Source organism: Pleurodeles waltl, chromosome 8 (assembly GCF_031143425.1).
Source record: "Pleurodeles waltl isolate 20211129_DDA chromosome 8, aPleWal1.hap1.20221129, whole genome shotgun sequence".
Lineage (NCBI taxonomy): Eukaryota > Metazoa > Chordata > Amphibia > Caudata > Salamandridae > Pleurodeles > Pleurodeles waltl.
The window spans coordinates 23956199-23981954 of NC_090447.1; the positions used below are offsets into that span (position 1 = coordinate 23956199).

Genomic DNA, 25756 nt, shown 5'->3' on the forward strand with positions numbered 1-25756 from the left:
GGACGGCAGCGCGTGCACCAATGGTACTGAGGCACACCCTCTGACGTCAGGGACGGCAGCGCGTGCACCAATGGTACTGAGGCACACCCTCTGACATCAGGGACGGCAGCGCGTGCACCAATGGTACAGAGGCACACCCCCTGACATCAGGGACGGCAGCACACCCTCTGACATCAGGGATGGCAGCGCGTGCACCAATGGTACTGAGGCACACCCTCTGATTTTTTTCTAATATATTTTTCCTTGACCTTTTCTTGGCCTACACAATTAGAGTTTACCCTCAAATGTTCTCAAACACCATTTCTTCCACCACTCAGTGTTCCTCAAAAATGTCCTTCAGTGTCCTCACATCACCATGTCTTCCACTTCTGAACCAGGTCTTAAACCAGGTATTATGATTTTGGGCCTCCATGTTCAGTGATTAAAATTGCTATTATTATTATTATTAGTAGTAGTAGTAGTAGTAGTAGTAGCATTTATTTATTATTATTAATACTTTTATTGAGCTTATTATTGTTATTATTGTTATTATTATTGTTATTCCTATTATTATTTAATATTATTAATATTATCACTGCCTAATATTATTATTATTATTATTGTTATTATTAGTGGTAGTATTTGTTATTATTATTTATTATTATGACTAAGTATTGTTATTGTTGTTATTATTATTGCTATTATTGTTTTCATTATTGTAACTGTTATTGTCCTTTTTATTTTTATTATTATTAGCAGAGTTATTATTATTACTATTTTTGTATTACTATCTTCATCATATTAGCATTATTATCATTGTTATTATTATAATTAATATTAGTATTACTATATTTGTAACACACAACTGATACCTAGAATGGTGTCCTTGTGCTTAGTGATAGCCATGGCCATGGGCCTGATTAAGATTTCCGAAGATGGGTTACTGCGTCACAATGGTGATGGACATCCCATGCGCCTAAATATACCTCCCATTATATCCCATGGGATCTAGACTTCAGCGGACAGGCTACCCATCACCGTTGTGACAGAGTAACCCATCAGCCGAAATGTCAATCAGCCCTACGTCTTCAGAGATTCCCTAAAGCATAACAGATCTGTCACTACAGGGAGCGTTGAAGGAAGGTTGTTCCAAAGGACAGACGCTTGAACTGAACCGCTCCTGGCATGAAAGCAACTGAAATTCTGTTTGACAAGATGAGGCCGCGTAAAGGATGGCACCGCAGGAATTTATTTTTCGGGTAAGAGGACCTACCTGACTGATAGCCCAGTGATTTAAAGATAATCCTTTTGGGCACAGAGAGCCAGAGAAGTTTGTCAAAGGTATCTAGGGCTGAGGAATGATGGGGAAGAGTTTGTGCCAATATTGCTGCCAGGGTATTAATCCCATTCAAGCATTACAGCCAGTAATCAAAGGAGCCCAGAAATGAAGAATTTCCATAGTCCAACCTAGTGAGATCTGCAGCTTGGTCCGTCCACCTGTCACCTCAGGTAAAATGTTCGGTATTACTTTTAGTAGAGCAAAACATGTGGAGGAAAGTTTATTCTATCCTTTTAATCAACAAAAAAGAAATAGAGAAACAACAGCAGCAAGCAAACATCAGCAGAGAGCCACCTGAAATTATCATGAACTATCAATTAATATCTGATTTAAACACATTTTGAATCTGCAATATCAGCTTTCCAGTTTAAAAAAAAGTATACATAGATTTTATCAAGACAAATAAAAAAAAATTGATCAATAAAAACAGCTCTCGCAGTAAAGCATGTCATTTTCACTAAATACCACATTTCCATTTTAGTAAATCTAAGTTTGAGCCACAAACATCAGGATATCTCTTTCATCATGTACACATATGTACTATTCCCACACATGGACAAAACCTGCCTTGACTGCTAATGTATTACTAGTGCATGCCAGAGGTGCCCAGTAAATGACAAGAGAACCACCACCATCCCAGTACTCCAGAGCTTGTCACAGACATGCCTTGCCCACCATTAGGCTATGGAGTGCCTCAACAAGGCAAGGATGACAACCATATACCAATGCTGGCTTGCATAATGCCAGGAGTGGTCATCATCACACCACGGATGCCATAGAATTCCAGAAATATTCGGCATTAGGCCAAAAGTGAGCTCCATCATGCCACAAATGCACATCATCATCTCAAAGATGCCCAAAATATGCAAACGGTGACCATCATTATGGCAGGGTACGTCATAATCATGCCAAGGATGGCCACATTTTATAAAGAATGACCACTGTTATGCTTGGGTTTCCATTATGCCAGCAGTTGGCACCACTGCAACAATTCAAGAATGCCTACCATTATGCCAAGGCAACATTATGCCAAGGTGGGCTGCGGCATGCCAAAAATGGCCACAATATCCCATGCATGGTCACTTTATGACAGAGGGATACAATTGCGGAACAGACGGATGCAGTATGCATGGAAGGGGCACCATATTCCAAAACTGGCTCACCACAGATGTACACAAGAGCCAGTCTCTCTCTCTCTCTTTTACCTCTCCCTTTCCAGCACCCACAAGAAAATGTCTGTAACTCTGGAGGCAGGAAAACAGCTGCATAATTACAATAAAATATATTTCAAACTGCACAGTTTTGATACCTAGTATGGCTAGTATGGGAGTTAATGTCACTCAGAAAGTCTGCTCTGTGGTGAGTTCAGAAGAGGGGAGAGAGTTGAGCTCTCTGTGGATGTCAGTGAGTGAATTCTAGTGAAGATCGGGGTGGAGCTGGTTGAAAGACTGTAGGTGGTGGGTAGGGCAAGAGCTTATGAGTAAGATGTGTTTGAGCGTAGCTGTCTATGGCATAGTATAAGCGCTTTAAATAGAATCTTGCTTTTACCCAGAAATAACTAGCCTGATGTATAAGCAGGACCTAGGAGTTGGACTGGGGAGGTTAAGAAGCTTCCATTTATCAACAGTGATGACTTTGTGCAGCAAAGCTTGGCTGCACAGCTATCAAGGCACGGCTATCAAGGTACTACTTCAGAAAGGGAACTAAGCCATCAAGCCCAACAGCCAATCAACACAAAACAGTTACACACCTGTCCCTCCTACGGGTAGGCAAGAGTAGAGTGCATTCTCGTTAACCCAACAACAGCATGATTTCAGTTAGAATATCTGACCTGTGCCAAATCCATTAAATGCCCCTCTAGTCACTTGTCCCCTCTCCTTTACGTTGAGCTGAGGACAAAAGAGAGGCGCTGTTCGGGAAGCATAATCCTTGTTTCCGAGATGTTCTCCATATTTATTGTTCTGCCAGTTTCGGAATGACAATCAGACAGACCCAGTAGCTCCTCTACTGTCGAGGGCAAATGCCCAACTCTCCAAGGTAGAGGCTGAAATGCATTGAGTTGACCTTGACAAACCCACCCAGTGCAATTCAGAAGATGAGGTTACTTTATCCCACAGCAATAACATTTAGGAGCATCGGATACACTTAGATATATCAGAAGAAAAATAATGTTGGTTTCATCACCATAAACATCGGATGGGATTTCCCCAAAGAGCGTGAGGTAGGGCTTGTATACCACATTCCAGAAGATCCAGTGCAGACGCTTTTCATTATGGACCGTGATTGCCTGCTTTGAGACCCCAAAGGACACAATCCAAACAGCCAGCAGGAAGAGGAAGGAGAATATGTCTTTTATCTGGAAAGATCACAACAAAGTAGAAACATCATAAGCTGGCACACAGTATTCAACTTCACTCAGCCATCTCTCAAAGTATGACCTGGTTGCTTGATCTCCAAAACCACAGGTGACCCAAGTAGCCTTTCTTGACTCTGTCCCCCAGTGTTAAAGATTAAGCATCCCCTCTCTACCCATCCTTAAATGCCCCGAGGTGTAACCTTCTTCCTCTCCTAATGGCTCGGTGGCGATGGCTGGTTCTCTCCCTTTTCAGGAGGTTACAATTTCTAAATGCAAACCCAGGAGATTGATCAGAAAGGAGAAGCACACACACCAGGTGAATGGTGTTGGTGGATATGTTTGGTTGGATAAGGCATGGTATTCCAACACTGGGAGTACCAGAGAGGTTAATATTTTGGTAGATTTAGGGGTATTTTAAGTTGCCACAGGACTAACATTAAAATGAGCTGCGTCAGAAAGGGAAGGAAACAAAGTGAAGTCATGAATATTTTAGCATGTGCTCTGGGTGCTCTCATCAAAATAAGACTTGGCTTACCCACAATTTTACTATAAAAAATGTTTGCATGGATGATAACGAGAATGGGTGGAGGGGGAAGGGGACACCTTTCTAAGCACCTGAGGATGGGATGTGATTGTGCAGGTGTGCATCACTCCTTTGTGGTGGCGGTAAGGACCAAGATCACAATGGACATGCATCTAACATACAAAGTTCACTTTAGTGTCATTTACATCCAGAACTCCAAGAACATGAAATAATTGCATTTGACCAAAAGCATGAAAAAAGGGGCTATTAAGGCACACAGGATGGGCATGAGTACCATCTGGGCAAATTACTCATTATTTGCCAAACCTGTGAGGGAGGTGGAAAAACACTGAATGCCCTAGTACATGAATACAATATTCTTTGGAGGGTATCACATGAAGTTAGTGATTGGAGCTAAATCACCACTTTTTTGTATCTGTTGTTTGGCTCTCACCATTCGCCACATCATGATGATTTTGGGACCCAGGACCTTGCTGACGGCAAAAATGTGCATCAGACGAAAGCAGAATATAGCAAAATCAAGAGAGAGGACGATTCTCCCAGCGTAGAAGGTGACCTGTATGAGTCTCAGGAAAGGAAGGCAGAGAGTGGTGTTACTGCAAGTGACAGAGGCAGGCACAAGACATTTATTATCTGATTTTCATAAGCATTTGGCCAATGTAGAGATCTGTTGTAAATACCAAGTGTTGTCTTCCCCTTTTCATGCCTAAATTCTTCTGAGAACATGTGCTAATTAATCCATCAAAAGTGAATACATGGGATTAAACCAACACACACATTGTTTTTTATTTTGTTCTGTTCCTGCACATATGATAAACAAGTTTACCTGAATACATTCTTGGTACTCAATAATTACTTTTGATTATCTTTATGTTTCATCTTTATTTTGAAATGATAGCGTTTCTAGAAGGTTAATAACTGTGTTACATTTGTTGCCTGTTTGCATTTTGGCAAGTGCATCTGTTTGGAAAAGCCTGCTGGCCTGCTTTCAGATCTTATTGCGATATATACTAAGATCTTAAGCTATGGAAGCCTAGAATGACAATATTGCAGGACATGGTAAACTGGTAAAAAAGTGTAATATTAAAATGTATTAGACAGAGAGAGCTAAAAGTCAGGGAGAAGAGTAACACCAGGGAAGAGAGGGATAGCAAGACAGTCACACACACTCCCTAACCGGAGCTGGAAGGTAGTCAGTCTTTACTAATTGTTTGGCCGGTGGAGGTGTTGACAGTATATAAAAATATTGGGTTACTATTTGGGTGGGTGATGACCAACCTCAAGGAATATTCACAATCCTTGTCAGGGTGAACCCTCAAAGTCACAGAATTAACCTGAGATGAAGCCCCTGATAGCAATGGCACAGAGCAGACAGGCTTAATGTGTAAAATATTTATGCTGTACTAATAAGTACTACCAGATATTTTTGTCATTTTGATGTCTCTTTCCTCAATAAAAATTTACACTTTTTCATAGATTAGAGAGGGATTTTTCAACAAATAACTAGGTTCATAATGTTATATTCTTGAAAACTAGTATGTACAACTAATAACTCAGTTCATAGTGTGTACAGCAAATAACTCAGTTCATAGTGTATACAACTAATAACTCAGTTCGTAGCGTATATGTCTAATAACTCAGTTCATAGTGCACACAACTAATAAATAATAACTCAGTTCATAGTGTATATGTCTAATAACTCAGTTCATTGTGTATACAACTAAAAACTCAGTTCATAGCATATACGTCTAATTACTCAGACTCAGTTCATAGTGTATACAACTAATAAGTCACTTCATAGTGTATATGTCTAATAATTCAGATCATAGTGCATACAACTAATAACTCAGTTCATAGCATATACGTCTAATGACTCAGTTTATAGTGCATACAACTAATAACTAATAACTCAGTTCTTAGTTTATACGTCTAATAACTCAGTTCTTTGTGTATAGGTCTAATAACTCACTTCATAGTGTATACGTCTAATAACTCAGATCATAGTGCATACAACTAATAACTCAGTTCATAGCATATACGTCTAATGACTCAGTTCATAGTGCATACAACTAATAACTCAGTTCATAGTGTATGTAACTAATAACTCAGTTCATAGCACATACGTCTAATAACTCAGTTCATAGTGCATACAACTAACAACTCAGTTCATAGTGTATATGTATAATAACTCAGTTCATAGTTTATACAACTAATAATTCAGTTCATAGCGTATACGTCTAATAACTCAGTTCATACTGTATACAACTAGTAACTCAGTTCATAGCGTATACATCTAATAACTCAGTTCATAGTGTATACAGCTAGCTCAGTTCATAGTGTATACATCTAATGCCTCAGTTCACAGTGTATACATCTAACAACTCAGTTCAAACTGTATACGACTAATAACTCAGTTCATAGTGTATACGTCTGATAACTCAGTTCATTGTGCATACAACTAATGACTCAGTTCACACTGCATACAACTAATAACTCAGTTTGTAGTGTATATGTCTAATACCTCAGTCCATAGCGTATATGTCTAATAACTCAGTTCATAGTGTATACGTCTAACAGCTATGTTCATAATGTACATGACTAAAAACTCTACACTATTAGGACAACAAGTGTAAAACAATATAAATTAAAATGTAACTTCAGGGTACCCTGAGTTCAGAGAACCTAGGGCTCTCTGCAGATGCAGAATGCCTCAAGAAGTAATGTAGCCTAAGCACATACGGTATTACAATTCCATTATATCCTATAGACATTGTACTATGGCGGACAGGATATCCGTCCCATGTGACAGAGTAACCCATATGCCAAACTCTAAATCAGGGCCTCTGTCTTTTGTCTTTCCGCTATCTGTTGTTTTTCATAAGACCAGTGGATTTAAGTCTGGATATTGCCTGTTTGACCAAAATCTGGCTTGGTTACGGCACGCTTGAGATACTTAACAAGATTAACCTGCCTAAATATGTTTTACATGTTTTGCATCACATGGATGAGATTACTGTTTCCTTTGGTACCCGCTGATTCTTTGTTCATGTCTTTAGATCGATCTCCTAACAGAAGATCGAACGCAGTTAGCTTACTAACCTCTATTCCACCTCAGGTTTCCTCTGATACAGCAGCCTTGGTTACTTTAGGAGATTGTAAGAGTTTGAGAACCTGGTTTTCTTACTTACTCAAACTTGGATCCATTTTTTATTTGTTTGGTTTTTCTGGTACTTCGCTGTTCTTTCCCATCGCTTAGGTCACTTGTTAGATATTATTTTCAATTAATTTCTTACTTTATCATACTTATCATCCCTTTCAGTTTCCTTGGACGTGCCACTTCGGTGTTGCTTACTCAGGCATCTCTCAGAAGGAGTATGTGTTACCTTCTCCCCTCTTCCTTCCCTTCAACATCTTAACTAGAAGAAGCTACTGATGAAGAACCTAGCTAGGTTCCAATTTTTAGTCAACCTATCAACCCCTTCCCTGCTAAGATCCACAAAGATCTGTTGCTGTGTGAATATTTTCTATCTCTTGTCATCCTCAATGCTTCCTCATCTACAATTAGTGATTCTTGAAAGGCTCAAACAGGCACTTGTCATACCTACCTTGAAAAAGCCCTCTTTGGATTTTGATACCATGGCTAACTATATGCCCATTTCCCAGTTTCCATATAAGGCCAAGCTACTGGAGCGAACAGTTTTCCTGCAGCTCCAGCAATTTTTAATTGTCACCTTTGCTTCATCTGGTGCAACTTTGCTTTCGCTCTGGTTTTCGTACTGAATTGGCTGTTGTGTCGGTCCTAGACTAGCTGCATCATTGCACACTGTAACATGCCAGCTGCGTTGATCTTATTTGATTTTTCCACAGCCTTCGATACAATGTATCACCACATTCTACTCAAGTGGTTGTCAGAAACAGGGACCTGCAGCTCGGCACTCTTGTGTCACACCAGCTCTCTCTTCAATAGGTCCTTTCAGGCCTCGTTCCTCCTTGCAGGTCCACTGTCACAACCCTGGACTGTGAAGTTCCTCAGTGCTCATCTGAACTAAGTCAGTGGTTTTGGCCTTTTTCGTTATGCAGGTGATATGTAAACACTATTTAAGACTGCTTAAAATTCTGAGGAAGCAACCTCTGCTCTTCAGAAATGCCTGGCCAAAGTAACTCTTCGGATGAGCATCAACCATCCCAAGATGAAGGATGTCAAGGTGGAAAACCTTACTACCAAGAGATGAACTTCTGGACTTCTTCACTCTCTTTCTACCTGTGTGAGGAATCCAGGTGTAAAAATGTATTTGCCTTTCTCACTATTTTCCCAGGTAATCTTTGTGGTAAAATCCTGATACTTCCTCTGTGTACTTTGAAAGCTCTTTCATGTCTGTTTACATTCTCTCACAAGATCCAATATGCAAATACCTTTATCTTGGACCATCTTCAGTATTACAATTTAGGTGATTCACAAACTACAACTTGTCCAGAATCAGGCTGCTAAGCAATTGCTGAAACCTAAATTAAAAGGTCACATGTCACCAGCTTTGATCCAACTCCCCTGGATCCCAGTGAAATTCTGTAATCCACTTAGATCCATTTGCCTCACACATAAGGCCATTTATTTTCGATTCATGCTGTATCAGTCCTAACAATCCATGAAACCGGAAGGCAAATTTATCTTCCAGTACCCAGAATTCACCAGCTTGTCTTCCCAATACTTGCTGTGACAAAGTGAAAATTCCTACCTCTGCATCTTTGGAAGATGGCTGACCTATGTACATTTAGGAAGGCTTTGTAAACATGGTTATTTAGGCAGGAGCAATTAAGCTTTGGTAAATGCTTAATCAAGTGTTGCTACCTCCAATTTGGTTGAACCATTTTTTAAGGCACTATGATACACCTGTTGGGGTGCAGTTTGACGCTTTACAAAACAAAACATAACTGATGTAAGACATTTCCATGTTCATATTTGTAAAGCGCAAAAATGCCCTTAGGCATCTTGGCGATAACCCTGTCAACAGGAGGATGCAGAAGCCTTAAATAACACTATTGGGTAAGCAAACAGGTTTTGAGGGATTTTCTAAACGACAAGACATCTGTGCAGTTTTTCAACCTCATGGGGACAGCACTCCATAACTCTATAGTATTAAGATACAAGCTTCAACCTCCCCAGGAAACTCGCTTAAACCTTAGCACAATTAAACACTTCGAGGTTGAAGATCTCAGATTGCAAGCAGGTACACACCATGTAAGATTATCCTAAAGGTATTTGGGTGATGTATTACTTAATGTCTTAGAAATGATAGAAAGAGATTTAAATTTGATTCTTTTTTTCCACAGGAAGACAATTTAAGTCTTTTGTGGCCTGTGACACCTATTGATATTTAGGGACATTTTTCAAGAGCCGAGCCGAGGCGTTCTGTAGCATTTGTAACTTTGGCAGAAACGTTTTCCTTATGTGTACATACAAGGCATCACCATGATATAGTTTAGCCAAAACTAGTGCAGAGATTACGGTCTTTTGAAGTTCAGTAGGAATAAACTGACACATTTTCCTAACTAGCCTTAGAGCAAAAAAGATGGACGAATCTAACATATTGACCTGGTCTTCAAATGTCACTTTGCTGTCAAAGATTATCCCCAAGTTTTTCACTTTTCATACTGGTAGAGACACCGGGCCCAGGTCCTGAGGCCACCGCAATTGATTCCTCTGTTTTGGTGGAAGTAAGCTTTACACAAATCTGAGTCATCCAGATACTGATATGTGACATACAAGACCTGAATTTGGTTGTAGTCTCTTCTGAAATGCTGGAAATGGATACCACTATCTGTGGGTCATCTGTGTAAGAAATCACAGAAAATCCAAAGGATTTAAACAGACTGGTCAAAGATGGCACAAACAGATTACAAAGGGTAGAGCTCATTGAAGATCCCTATGGCACACCACAAATTAAAATAAAGTGGTCTAAGACAAAGCCCTCAATAACTACTTGGTGCACTCTGTCTAAAAGAAATGATTTTATTAAGCTGAGTGCAGGCCCCCTACACCCAACCCAGCCAGAGGATCTAGCAGGATGTTGTGATTAACGGTATCAAATGTCGCTGAGAGGTCCAATAAAATTAAGACTGCCCAGCATCAAAGACTGATCTCAGTTCCTCTGAGGCTACTAGCAGGACTGTCTTGGTGCTATGAGAGTGTCTAAATCCAAACTGAGTGTTGTCTAGCAAATTCTTGGTATTCACAAAATCCATAAATTCAGCATTCAATGCTTTTTCCCACACTTGCTGGAAAGGGAAGCCTGAAAATAGGTCTGTAGCTACTGGGCTCCTGGGGGTCAAGGTGAGATTTTTTAGGAGGGGTAAGATTGAAGCTTTCTTCCACTCCTAGTTCATTCAAAATGGGCCTCAGGTAATCACCGAAGATGTCCAGGACAAGATGTGCAACATTTGGGGGACAGGCGTCTAAAGGTCTTCTCGATTTTTATGTTAAAAAATCATCTTCTGTACCGGTTCTGAGCTGAGAAGGAAGTACTTATTAGAATTAGACAGAGGGATTTGTGATACGTTATTAGACAAGAGGGGTAACCCAGATTGATTGTGATTAGAAAATGTCTCAAAAGCTGCCTGTACTTTAGTTTGAAAAAAGTTGGCTAAAGTTTTGCAGGACTCTTGAGTACAGGTATAATTTTTAGCAACAGGTAGTTTCGCTAGGTTTGTTATAGTATAAAACAGCTCCTTGGCAGAGTTCTTAGCTTGAAAACCTCTTGGAAAAATATTTTGTCTTTTCTTCCAGAATGAGTTTTTTGTATTTAGCTATAGATCGTTTGTAGTTTTCTTTTTTTTAAGATATCATAATTAGTCCTCCACTCATGTTCCTTCTTTCTACACTCTTGTTTCTGTGCTCCAGTTTCTTGTTGAACCAAGGTTAAGTGTTAGTTTTCCTACGGCTAGCAAAAACTTTTTGAGGGGCTAAGACATCTACTGCCTTTCCTACCCAGTCTGAATAGTTCTGTATAGTGCCATCTAGATGAGGTTGTATTGAATATTTAATCTCTGTGATGGATTCCGATAATAATGCAAGGGCGCACTAACGTTCTTCCAGGCCTTACTCCGAAATATCTCCGTCTTAGCTTTCCTACAAGACAAAGATAGTGGCGGGTTAAGAGAAAAGATTATGGCACTGTGATCTGACCAGGTCAATGGTAGTGATCTGCTGACCTGGAGATAAGAATTGATGGTGAAAATCCCATTTAAATTATGTCCTGCCAAGTGCGTGGGAAATTGCACATGCTGGCAGAGACCAAAATTTGGCATTACCTCAATCAGAAATAAAAAAAAACTTTAGCTGCTATTTTCTCCAGATGATAGTTAAAGTCTCTTAATGCTGTAAATTCAATATCCTTTACGCTGGACTCCAAGAATGGACTTATTGTAGGTATTAACACTTCTCAGAGGTTGGGGGGGCGATATATCAACAAGCCTTTAAAATATTAATGATTGGTAAGTCCCAACGAGAAGGTCGTGGTTTCATAAATTGAATTATTTAAATCTGGAGAGCAGTGCACGGTAATGTTATCACGCGCCACAATGGCTAAGCCGCCACCTTTCTTGTTGGTGGGATCATATTTTACGAGTTTGTACCCATTCGGGATATCCAAGGCCAAATCCAGGCCTGACGTAGCATCGGTCCATGTTTCAGTAATAAACACTATGGGCTTGATTACGACCTTGGCGGATGGGATACTCCTGCCCGCCATTTTACAAGTTCCAAGGATATAATGGAACTTGTAATAGGGCAGACGGGATATCCGTCACGTTTGTGACGGAGTATCCCGTCTGCCAAGGTCGTAATCAGGCCCTGAATCAGGTTTATGGGAACCTAATAGCTCAAGAAACTCGAGTTTATGTCTTATCAGTGATCTGGCTTTTAAAAGTGTACATTTGAAGGCCAAATTAAGATTGAGAATCGGATCTGTAGCACCAGCCACTTGATGGCTATCCTCCGTTATGGAGTCAGTGAAGCAAAACTGATTTTGCGTGTAAAGCAGGTCCATTGTCTTACACCTCTGATCCTTACCTCCTATCTTGATAGAGAGAAGCTCCTTCCTGGAATAAAGTCATGGCTCTGTATTTTCTGTGGCTGTTGAACCAGGGATTATGGAGCTCTGGATGATCGGGTACCGGACGGGCACAGACAGACATAGGCAGGCTTGCCTTTGGTGCATCTTCAGTGCCCCATCAGTCCAGCTGCTGTGCACGCCCGCTGTGCAGTCAAGTCAGAGTGCTCAATTTATAGATCCTCCCCTCAAAAGGCTGGTGGTAAAAACGTTCTTAACAAATCACAACCCACTCAATAAAGAAATGTTTAAAGATATATGGCAGTCAGGTTGCATTCGCTCTCGCGGACTCCTCCCTCCTGGCTATAGCAGCAGCCCAAGATCACTAAGCCTGGTTTCATAGACCCTCAAACTGTGACCATCCTCCATGACACCTGGACACCAGCAGAAAGCACAAGAGCCCATCTAAACTGGGCATAGCTTACCCTAGTGGCTTCAAATGACATAAAGATGGGTGAAAGTCTAGGACCCACCCTATTATTTCTAAATAAGAGTGTTTTTTTCCTTGAAAGAGGATCATTGGAGGCTAATCATTAACAGAGGCTATAGAGTGCATCCCATGGTCGAGTTGAGGCTTGAATAGAGCACAGACAGACAAGGATACAAAGGCTGGATAAGCATCTGACCTACCTGCAGATTACTCCTATTGAAAAGAGAAGCAAGGCTAACACGTCCACCTGGTTCCAAAAGTTGAGGATGTACAACTTGCACTTCTTCACCGATCCCATATCGTCAAGGTCGTAGAAACTCTGAGGAAACACATGAACACATTTTCAGTTATTATGCACCATGTATCACTTGACCAAGGTGCAGCAGCCAACACTCACCATCACCCTCTTTGGAGACTCAGAGCAAACTACGTGCAAAAACTCTCATTGTTGTACATCCCCCACAGGCTGCCAACAACTCATTCTTCCAGAGAAGCCCATCCAGGGTTGGAAGGGTCCTCTTTCTTCCTGGGCTCACTGATATACCTTTCGGAATCCAACATCAACATAGGTGGTTAACTCAAGGGCACAGTGAGCCCTATCCGTAATCTCAGAGTAGTGCCATATGGTCAAATCAAAACTTCATAAAACATCCGTAGTAATGGACACTAAACAAAGCTATACTCTTGTAGATTCTAACAGGGTCAATGATGGTTGATTCCTGTAAATATGTCTACCTTCCCAAATCACTCACACCCAAAGAACACATAATTCATAGTATTTCTATGCTAGGACAGCTGATCTCCTGGAAAAGAACTTGGTGACAGTCTGTCTTTCTGAGACCGACCTGTTGTACAGAGGGGAGGCTGTAGATTCTTCATGTAGTACATTAGAAATACACACTTCTGCCAACCTCCCACAACAGCTGTGTAAGAAAATCTGCACATATTCCAAATGCCTGCTGGAAATTTCCTTGGCTGGGGCTTGGGTAGGATGGGCCAAACTTAAAATTAACTCTTATAAAGGTGTTAGGAGGGACATATCAGAAATTCAAAAAGGAGTATAGGGCCTGATTTAGAGTTTGGCAGAGGGGTTACTCAGTCACAACGGTAACAGATATCCCATCTGCGGAAATCTAAATCCCATTGTACCCAATGGGATTTAGATTTCGGAGAACGGGATACCCATCACCATTGTCATGGAGTAACCCCTCCGCCAAACTCTAAATCAGGCCCATAGTTTATAAAAAAGTAAATTAAAGTCCAAAATAAGGTTAAATAAAAATATTTAAAATGTGTAAATGGAAAACTAACAACTGAATACATATGGGTATAACCATTTCCTGTAAACATGAAAGTGAAAAAACAACCCTGAAGGAAATAGGTAAAAGTCCCAAAACTCTAGCTAGCGCCAGGTCTACCACTCACAGTAAATCTGGGAATGTGCCAAAACCCATGAGTGGAAGTTTTAGGAACACGCATGCTCCACCCATGGAACGCCCCCACGTGGCAGCGTAACGCAAGGCAGCGACGTGCACTACTCCAGATTTATGAAGCACTGCAGGGCCGTACAAGGTGACATTGATTTGCTTAGCAAATCTGACTTCAGTGGTTCATTGCCCTTGTGCTACCTTGCATGACACAAGGAAAATGTGGTACAGTGATAATTCTGGCCCTAACTTTCCCACGGTATCTCTTGCGGAGTTGTCTGGCCAACAACACCGCCAACCATGCTGTGAGGTCATTGTTATAGCAGCGTATTGATTAGCAGGTGGTGCATGTAGATCTCAGAACATTTATCTCAGCTGTTCTCCCTGCTGCAGTCCATACAGCGAGTACTAAACATGACTATGTTTTAATAGATGTGTACAAACATATAAAACACATTCCGAAAAGTAACTTGGTTAAAAGTGCCAGAAAGGTACAGATACATTTCCTCAATGTTTCTTGGACTTTCCGTCAGTGCATCACGAGGTTCTCGCATCAAACAAACACTCCCTTGCTTACTGTCAACACTGTTCACCTGTTTCTCTTTGCTATGTGTTTTTAAGTCAAGAGGTTTGCAGTGGTTGGGATGAAAGTCCTCTGCATGGTCCTGTAAAGCTCTGCTCTCCTACCAAAGGATTCTGTAACTCTCTGTTTATTTCTAACTTGACAATCAAGTGAACCCATTGAGGGTTCTTGCCCTTAAAAGTCATGAGACGTCAGAGCTGACCCCTAAAACGGTACCCCTTGTTAGAGGGTGCCTACTACCCCATCTATCCTGGCTATGAGAGACTGTTTGTGCCGCAGTAGATTCAGATCGTCTGCCGGGCATAAGACTATCAGTATATGACCTTCTCGCTGACTTAGTATATCAAAATTAATTCATTTTTGCCCAAACTTATTCCCAGTGACAACACTGTCACTTAGAGATGATGCATCAATACCTGGAAATACTGTTACAGGACTTCGAGAACACTACAGGAAGGCAGCCTAAGAAATGAGTTGGTCATAAACTGAGCCAAGGCCAAGGTGTCCACACTGGTAGAAGACTTTGGCCACTGCAACATAATCCAATCATGCCCTGGAAGAAGTTCAATATTATCTGTGTTCTGATCCTACGTGAGATATCCGACCCCTGAAAACTCCAGAAAGAGGGTCGCTGTTGGTGACTATCCAAGTTAAAGGGAGCTTGAAGGGCCCATGCATGCTGCAAGTCTACAACGTTTATTGCTAAGAGGGTTTGTTTACTGAGTCTCCCTAGGACAGTTTTATTTTTTTACTCTAGTTTGCTAGCGTTATTGACCTCTGGGTAGTTTGAACATACCTGACAGGCGCTACCTGCCTTTGGTTTCCCTTAAAACATGGAAATCATTTGTAGTATTCAATTGGCATGTTTGACATTTTTAAGGCACCCATGAAGAGTGGACAATTAGCATAAAATGTTTACAAAACGAGCACAAGCTGTTTAGAAGTCAAATTCCAAACCTAAACCTCCAGTGAAAGCTTTGATGACGCAGTTTGGTGCAAACCCCGCAACAGAGCTGGTTTTTGCACATGAAATGCTACATGGAACACTTTGTAAGTCAGCAGCCCTTGTACCTCGTCAAAGGCACAGCTACACAACCCAGACAGCTAGCACATAACCTGTACATTTGAAAAGGTAACAGGGACTGCAGCGCTATTTCAGAAGTGAGCCAGTCTGCATGTCTTTAAACTCCCACCACTGTGAACACCTATTTTTCTCCAGTTACGTGGCAGGTAGGAAAGATTTTCTCATGGTGTAAAACAAATTAAGAAAAATAAATATCAGGCATTAACATGGATTTTTATTTGACATGACACCTAAGTGAAATCCATAACTAGTCATAATCTCTGTCCCCAAAGTAACCTTAATGAGTTGTGGTGACCTTAATCCACCTCTTAAATGTCCCTCCCTGGGATTTACACCCGAAGCGGTTTCTTCTGCATCTCGTCCCTTCCTGTGAGAAGTGCCCATTTCCACTCTCCCTGGACAAAAACATTCATGCTTGCCACTGGTTTCTGCCCCAACAGCTAACAGTCCAAGGGCTCTCCTGACAACTGGCTGCTGTGCAAGAACAGGTCTCCTGCCCTGGTTGCAGCACTCTCCCAGCCAGCGATGTAACATACATGTGGCCAGTCTGCTTTGCGGCTCGATGTGCCTTAAGAGTTTGGTTTTTGGAAGAGTTAGAGGGGAGGAAGGAACCATTCCAGACCAAGCTGATTCCTGCCATTTTGTAAAAATGGAAACCAAAGCATATGGGCTTACTAAGAGTTGAGGGGAATGTCTGAGAATTCAAACTTGACTTGTCTGGAAAGATTCCCCAAGTACAGCTAGGCTAACTTTATTGAAACTGCTGCAGTCATCCTTACAGAAGAGAGCTGCCTAGGACTGAGGAGAAAGAACTGCTTTGAAGAATTGCTGTGTGCCTGGAGAAGGGCTGAGTGGTGGCTCTTGCTTGATCTGGAATCAGTAAACATCAAGGACCCTTGAAGAGCAAAAAGAACTGGTTGTTTCTAAGTCAACAAGTAGAAGTAGGTCCAAGTGTGTCCAAAACAGCCTACGTGTAACAGGAACTGTGGCCGTGGGCATGGTAGAATTGTAGGAAATGCTCGTTCCCCCACTTGAACTTGTGCCTTTGTGTCTAATGTGCATTCCCCCAAAGACTATGAACTTTTGAAGGACCGGGAAATATGTTATAGAGCTTCTTCTAAAGGTTTTGAATGTTTAGACTTGTGTTTTATTTCTGGAGGACTGCAATAAGGTGCCAACTCGACTCCAAAAAGACTTAACAAGTCAGTGGGCAAGATTTACTGCTTTCTTTCACTAGGAGCTTTTTGTCACACAGTTCAAGGTTCTAGCATGACCATGGTCACATCTCTGGACAAGGCTTACTGAAAGCTGTCCCCTTTCAGAGGATGACTGTATGCATGCCGCAAAACCTGATGGTGTCTCCCTGGATGCTTCATCCAGGCATTACCCTGCATCCTAGGATTTAAAAGAAAGCTTACCTGTGGGGAAGACGCATACGTCTCCCCTCAGTCCTCCTCCTTCTCTCGTTTCTAGGCTCCCAGCCATCCACGATGCTGCTCTAACCAGCAACAGCAGTGTCGTGACTGGTCAGAGTGGCCATCTTCACCGGTCAGACTGGGAGTGGGAGCCTGGGGCATGTTCTCCACTCAGCTGTGCAATACAGCCAGGTAGAGAATATGCAAAGTGCGCATGTCTGTTTGGCTAGCCCAACATGGCTGGCCAAACAGACAGGCGCATTTTGTATGCCCGTAGCCCTCCTCTGGCCCCCTCCCTCCAGCCCAGTTCCGCCCCTTCTTCCAGAAAAAAATAAAATGATAATAACCTAATGTTATTACCATTTTATTTGTCCTATCACCACAATCCAGTAGGGAGACCCCCTCCGCATTAGCGGAGAAGCGGCCCGTACTTAAATCTCTATCTTCAGTCAAGCATTACCAGACTGCCTAGGAGGTATTCTCTATTTTTATGTTTTTTATCTGCCTAACTTTGACTTTCTTAAGGAGACACCTGGCAATATTCCTGTGTATTCTACTGTGTAGGGTGATTCTACGGCTACTGGGTAGAGTTGCCCTTTCTGTGGGCAATCATGAAAGATGCTGAACAGACTTTCATAACACTCGGTCTTTGCCTACTGAGAATAAAAGCTATCTGATCTTTTGGAGTCCTTAATAGGCCCTGACAAATTTCAAACTCAAGGAGCCATTCTGCTTTGGAAAGTAAACCTTGATAGCTATGACTGTGTGGTTACTTCATGTCGAGGTGTGTCATGGGTGATGGTAAATCAGCTGTCAGGAGCCACATATATTCAAGGATATTTCTCTTAGTCTCCTGTGGGTTCTCAGCTATACGTAGTTAATCTTTCATGTGACATTTTTTGGCAGGCAGTATGTGGAACATTTTGAGAAAGGCACATTATTCTCTGTGAACTGCTTTCTGGAGAAGCAGGTTTGACAAACGTTCATGCAGTTTGGAAAGGTTTAGAGTTTGAATTGACTCCTAGAATCACCCTGCCTGGCGTCGTCCTTGTGGACAACTATATTACTGAATATCGAAGTTATGGATATTGTGGTGCAAGAACATAGTAGACAAACATTGAAGACTAAAATATAAATATCAAACAGTTAGGGCATACAGAGGAAGTATAGATTTACTGTTCCTAATTCCACATACATGCACCTTGAAAAAATATATATCATCAAGGTTCATATATTTGAGATAGGCATAGAAAATCTATTCTTACCTTTTGGTATCTTGGATACAATCTTTTGTTCTCGATATTTGCCTCCCTATTCTGGCTTCGATATTCAGGGTGCACACCCGTGCGACCTGCTTAGCTCGAGCAACTGCATGATCTATGGGCAGTTCACCTTTTTAATTTTAGTCGTGAGATGCCCCTGGTTCAGAGTGGGACCCTGCCTGCCTATTGTATCTTCTGCATCAGTGTTGCTGAACTGGCAGATTGCTGCCGGGCAAACACTTGGGGCCAGATTTATTAAGATTTTACATCACCCTGAGCCATGAAAGGGGGCGCAAGGGCAACACAAAACCTAAGTAAGATTCATCAAGCTGCCACAAGGCCACCTTCTGTAGTCCTACATGGCTTGATAACGCAAGGTAGCGCAAATCACTGCCTTGCGTACTCTGCCCCAGAGGTGTTGCAACAGTGGAGCATAAGCGTTCCTACTATTCCACCAGTGGATTTTGGTGCATTCCCACATCTACCATTAGTGTAGACCTGGGAATGCGTCAAAATCCTAAGCCTCCCCAGGGGTGGCGTAACAAGGAGAAATATGTTCATGCTTCCTCAGTTTTTCCTCTATGTGTGCTGCATTCTGCAGCATACAGACGACACAAAGACAGATGAAAATGTCTCTGAGAATTGTTTTTGTACAGAAAGGTGTCCATTCCTGCAAAAAAACAATCCTGCTTACAATGCAGGCAACCTTGCAAGAAGCTCAGCTGCCTGTGTTGGCACTAGGCAGCCAAAAGTGCACCAGCTCAAGGAAAGGACAGGAATGTGCCATATAAAGGTGATGCATTCATGCCCTTTCCGTTTCACGCAGCACAGCGCATCAAGGTAGCTTTTTTGCGTTGCACTGCGTTAAAGTGTGATAAATATGGCCCTTGGTTGTGAACCCATGTCCCGTTTTCTTTTTTTTCCATTGTGACCTTGCACAGGTGAATCCCTAATGTCTGGCAATATTTGGGGGGAACCAATATACCATTCTGCTGGGCCATGCCATTCCCTTCCTCCAGACTTGACTGTTCACTGTGGTTCTTCTGTATTATTGGCAATAATGTTGAAAATTTTATGGAAGTCCATGCACCTTCACCTTAAAGTCCCAAAATATCTGACAAAAGAATTTCACTGAGCGGAAAGACCTCCTTACTAATGATTCAGCGCTTGTTTTAGCGTTTGTTGAGGAGATACTTAATCACACATGAGACAGATATCCCGTCCACCGTATTACAAGTGCATTGTAACCTATAAGAGGTCCATCATGGTTTTGACCGAGTATCTCATCATCAAAACTCGAAATCAGTCCATCAGACTTCAGAGCTTTTCAGCCATAAAGGAAATTCAAGCTTTACTGATGTTGAATATTGCTTGGTTTGACAAATGAGCATATTTTAGTTAAGATTTATTTTCAGAGCGACTGATCCTTCACCTACACTGCAGCGAAGAGCTGGAACAACCTCCCCCTGCAACTCAGACAAAGTCTGTCACTCACCATCTTCAGGAAGAACCTCAAGACGTGGCTATTCGGATGAGTCCCCCAGTGCCTTGAGACCCTCATGGGTGAGTAGCCGTGCTTTACAAATACTGATTGATTGACTGATTGAAAATAAATATGTTCCCTTTAAAATTCACTCAGTACTGAGGCATTTAAGAGAAATGTTGTGCACAATTGTTCACTATTTACCATTTCTTGATATTCTTACCTGCCTTAACTCCTCACAGAATATGGTAAAAATCCAAGCATACAGCAGATACTCCCTCCAGGACGGAGTGATCTGGAAATCAATCATCAGGATGTAGGCGAAGAGCCACAAGAAGCCGATGTACGCAATCACATTCCAGTAGAAAATCACAACGGGAGCAGTGAAAAACTCCACCAGGCGCTGATGACAATTCACTGGCTCTGGTCTCAGTCTCATGTTGTGAGGAATAGGTTGAGTCCTAAAATGTCAAGACATTAATTTATTGTAATTACAGTTTCCACAAGGTGACATAAGTGAGCGAACCATCCGATGTGATTAGCATGACTCCCTAACAAATAGATCCACCATAATATCTTTAAGAAATTGGGTTATCAACTGTGAAGGATGAAAGTCCTGAGCAAGTAATAGGTCCACAACTGACTTTTCACTGGGAACCAAATTCCTCATCGTAGCACTTGGCCCTTTAGGGGTAGCGAAACAGAGCAGATAAGGCCAATTGGCCTTTTAAAAATTAAAAGTACATTTGTTACACACACTACTAAATACCACACATTAAATTACATGTATGTACATCAGATAGATGGAAATACCTTTGGTGACACCCTCATATTATATTTAATCACAGTGCCGCCGCCCTATACCAGGTGAATCATCTCACTATAAGGGGGTGTCATGGTAGATAAAGCAAGCCTACTGCCTCTCTCAGGGTGTCACCACATTCAAAAACTCAGCCATATGTTATGATTTAGCATAATACCACCATTAACACCATCAGGAATAATAATTATATTCAATTGCATTAGTTAAAAGAATAACATTGCAATGCTCGTCCAATAAATAAAACATTTCAATAGTTTTTAGAGTCTTTCTTTATGCTCTACAGGCCAAATAATGCATTTATAGGACTACTAGTGGTCCCTGCATTCCAGAGCCCAGGAGCAAAAGCTCCAGTTCTACAAGTGCTTGAAGATGAGGTATGCCCCCTCCAGGGGTCCTGAATTCAATATATCCTGAAACCTAGGGAAGGGCTTTTAAATCACTTATGGCAGGCTGCTGCACTCCATGCAGCCCACCACAACACTTAGAGAACACGTTGACGGTGCCACTGCACCTCCTTGGGGCACCACATGCCAAGAAAGAATTCCAATTGGCCCAGGTGCTGCATTATGGGCCATCCTTGGAGAGACTGGTGATTTTTAGACCGAGCATAAGCATATGGCCTCTTGTATATACTTTAGTATATACTTATATACTTCTTTGTTGGCTCTCTGCATTTTCATTGGTTTGTTTCAGTGTCCTTAAAAAATTGTTGCTTGCTAATGGTCAATCCTTCCTCTTTGTCTCACCTTTTCTTCAGTTGCACACTACCCTGGAGCATGACCTCAGTACTTGTACCCTTCCACTTGTGCCACTGTAGCATCTGCTTAGGGAATATATTTTTCTTAGGCTAAGAGCATTTGACCAGAACACTGGATGTTTTCAGTGGCTCTAGGGAGTTTCTCTAAACAGGGCTGTAAATCGTGATCTTCTCTGGTTACGCATGCTGTGCTTTCAAAGACCGAGGTCAAATGTTTGAGGCTGTTTTCTGGGGCACCTGTTTCTGCCCTCTGCCGTTGCTGCTGCCGCCGCACAAAGACAATTGTGAACACAACTATGTTTACATTACACGCTACCAATGCATACAGAAAATAGCTACCATTACAACATTTAATGTATATTGCCCCAATTTAAGATGGCGGCCTCAAGTCATTAATGTCATGATGAGACCACCTCTTTTGCTTCTCCATTGCTCGTCCTATTCATCTGCAATTCTGCTGGTAGGAGCTGTCTGGAAAGGTAAACTTTCTTACCTTGTAGTGGGTTTTTCTTTGTTCCTGTATGGTTTTAGTTAAACTATATCGGTTGAGTGACATTTTGCTCTGCCACAAGGCTGTTCTTCCCCTTCTTACAAAAACGCCTACCAGCCCTAGTTTGCAGCACTGCTGGTGCAGGTCTGTGTTTGAGTCACACTTCTGAAGAGTTTGGGTGGGGTGGAATGTCGAGACTAGGGGCCAGATGTAGCAAAACGGCAATTTGCGACTTGCAAATTGGTATGCAGTACGGTGTCTCAGACACCGACTGCGACTCACTATGGGGTCGCAATGACCCACCTCATTAATATTCATGAGGTGGGTCGCTAATTGCGGCCCCATAGCGAGTCTAGGCACTCGCAAACATGGAGGCCTGCTGTCGTCAGCAGACCTCCATGTTCGTGACTGCTTTAAATAAAGCCGTTTTTTTTTTTTTAAGTGTTGCCCGTTTTCCCTAAAGGAAAACGAGCTGCACTTAAAAACAAAACCAAAACCTTTAGTTTCGGTATTTTTTCAGGGCAGGGAGTGGTCCTTTGGACCACTCCCTGCCCTGAAAAAATATTTGTGGGTCCATTCACAAAATTTGCGAGTGGGTTACCATCCACTTCAAGTGGATGGTAACTGCGACTCCATTTGCGACCGCATATGCGGTCGCAAATGGAATTGCATTCCACTCCGAATCACAAATAGGAAGGGAACACCCCTTCCTATTTGCGATTCCGAAATGCATATTTCGAGTCGGTCCCGACTCGCAATATGCATTTCTGAATAGCAAAGAGGCTTTTGCGCCTCACAAACGGCGATTTTCGCCGTTTGCGAGGCGCAAACCCTTTACTACATCTGGCCCTAGGTGTGTCGGGTATTAAATTATCTGACGCCAAACTCCTTTGTCCTGTAATGGCGTGAGGATGACGCTGCATGTTTGGTTTCTCGCTGCACTCGGTGCCAGAGGGTCTTTATTTAGAAACACAGGCAATTAAAGATATATGCCACAAATGCAGCCTCATGCAGCTGAGAAAAATGGGTAGCTTCCAGTAGGCCTAAACTTCCCACCTTGGCCTCTGGCAGCGCCGAGGGCCCAGATCACGACTTTTAACACCAGTACTTGAAGCGCGGAGCTGAACTCGCAATAGCAGGCACCCCTTAAAAGTGTTTGTGCAATGCTGCTGGCCTACACCATGTAATGCGGACTGGGCAGACTGCGCCTGCTGACTCAGCGTGGTCATATGCGCTGCCATAAATGGCTCCTTGTTTCCAAAGCCTCCCAGCTGTCAGGCAGTATTAAACTGCTTCTTTTATATTGAATTAGATTATACATGTTTATAAAGTGCTGTAGACAAGGTGGTGTTATGGGAAACAGAAAATAAACATAGAGCAGCATTGTCGCCGCATAACGAATTCCATTTGTTTTCATGCACTCCACCAACACTGCTTTTGTGCAGATGGCCCAGGAGTTAGTCCAAACCAATCAGAGCAGCTTCTGGGTTTTCTGTAGGTTGAATGTTCCTAAAGGTGGCCGCTGTGTACTGAGAAACCAACACAAACTCACACGTGGAGGAGCCGTGGGATTACGATCAGCAGGGCTGTGCCTGGTAGAAGAATGTACCACCCAATGAGAACGTGTTTTATAAAAATGTATGGGATCAGATGAATTGAAACCCATTAAGCTGTCCTGGCACGAGCTCTGCCCAATAAAGTTGTTGAGGTGCCATCAATTATTATGCAAATAAATGCATCCCGGGCATCCCGCTGCTGTGTATTGTATGCGAGGCGGCCACACTGTGGCTTTGTGCTCGGTATCTTTGTTGCAAAAAACTTCTTCCGGACATCAGATCTGGCCAGCTGCACATGTCTGTAGATGCATTGTACTGCACTATAAATGTTTGTGGGCCTGTGAACCCACATAAAAAGAAAAATGACAAGAAAACAGTACTAAAACAATCTAAGACATGTTCAAGGTCATGAGGGCAAGATTCTCTGCAGTAAATGAAAGTTCTTAAGTTGTATGCAGGGCCACTGGAATTATGTGGCAGAGAGGACCAAATTATGCGGCAGTGTTGAACAAATTATGTGGCAAGAAAAGTCCAATTCTGCATTTACAACACCAATAGCTCTAACTCAAGCAAATGCGAGACCTATTGCACTGCAAATGCTTGTTTAATAAGGGTGGTGGTGCTCCAACATGCTTGTTGTCTCTTCGGAAAATCAGGGCCTCTGAGGAAATCTGGATTTGGGAGTGAAAGCCCCATGCAAGCCTACTCATCCAGATATCTAATTACTTAAAGATGAGCCGACTCCCACCCCAGAGGGTTTTAAGGAAATAGCGGTTGGACACCATGCATTCCATTTCTCATTTTTCTTTTAATGTGCACCAAACGCTTGAAGCTACGTAACTCAGACCCCTTTGGTCCAATTTTGCACTTTTGTAGTTGTTTTGCTCCTGGTAGCCAGGCTTAGCTAACAGAAGCATTTTCAACAGTCCTCTTCTGCGGTGAGCTAGGTCTGCTGGCTTTTTGCACCAGCCTTCCTCTCTGACGGGTTTCTGGTCCCCCCTCTCCTGTTGGTGCTGGCATCTTGCGCAGCCCCTGTACAGCCTGTCGGCAGAGAACCATCTGTCCACTTTCTACAGGCACCCGGGGTTGACAGTGGAGTCTGGGTCCTTTCCCCAAACTGGTTATGATGGGGTACAAGGGGACCAATGCCACTTGCCCTGGAGAGACCCATCCTAGTCCTGGGAGTCAGGTGGCAAGTCCTTAGTCCACCTTTGCAGGACATTGGGGGCTTCTTTTTCCAGCTGGGCATCCTTTCAGCTGTTTTTGCCTCCCAGGTCCAGGGTTTTTGTAACTGCCTCTCCCTTCTGCGGGGTTTTTAAGTGAGGTTATAAAGTTTTAGATGCAAGGCACGCCTGGCTAATCCTCGATGACACATCATCTCTCTACCCCTGTGCCAACTCTCCTGCACAGCATTCTGGGACAATCCAACATGACAACAGCATGTTTTCTCTGGAAAGAGCTCATCTGAAGGCCTCAGTTCTACCCTAACTGAGACCTAGGTAGTGAGACTCACCCATATTAAAGATACATAAAACAGACAGTCCTTAGCAAACAACCCTTGGGCTGTATTATAGAAAGTGCCATGGGGATGCAACAGGCATGTGCACCCGCCTTGTGCGCTGCCGGGGCACTTTGGTAATACAGAAGGGACCAAAGACACTTGTGCTGCCCCTTCTGAAATACGGATAGAGCTTGGGCACATGTCTCAAGAGGGCAGTCCCTCATTTGCATGGGGGCATGGCCCCATAAAAATGAGAGAGTCTCTTTGCCTCTGGGCTCCTGCTATATTATAGACACGGGCGCAAAGGCAAAGAAGCTGTCCGGTGGTGCACTAAGAGTACACCACAAACATGTGGCACACTGTCAGTATGCCCTTTGATGGCAATCCTCTGGAGGGGAGGAACGGGGTCCTATGGACTCCCCCAGACATCTCCTTGCAGATGGGTGCAGTCACTCTCTGTACTCACCTGCAAAGGAGTCCCTGATCCTCCTTACAAGAGCAAGTGGGTTGTCACTTGCAGAGTGAAACATGGAGCGCCTTTGAAACAGCCAGTCTGTATTTCACTTGAATGTGCTGCCCACAGGGCAGCACAAAATAGGGCACACTTTCCTTGTTTGTGCAT

General features: G+C 42.6%; 1 protein-coding gene across 1 annotated transcript in view; it reads right to left on the reverse strand.

Moving 5' to 3' along the window:
* The window catches only part of LOC138249318 (transient receptor potential cation channel subfamily M member 2-like), a 369646-nt gene that overhangs the window by 150096 nt on the left and 193794 nt on the right, over positions 1-25756 (reverse strand). The window contains exons 14-18 of the mRNA XM_069203277.1: positions 22575-22611; positions 20231-20428; positions 12954-13072; positions 4652-4784; positions 3503-3674 (exon numbers count right to left, since the gene is read on the reverse strand). Of these exons, the coding sequence (XP_069059378.1) occupies positions 3503-3674; positions 4652-4784; positions 12954-13072; positions 20231-20428; positions 22575-22611 (659 nt within the window). The remainder of the gene's footprint in view (positions 1-3502; positions 3675-4651; positions 4785-12953; positions 13073-20230; positions 20429-22574; positions 22612-25756) is intronic.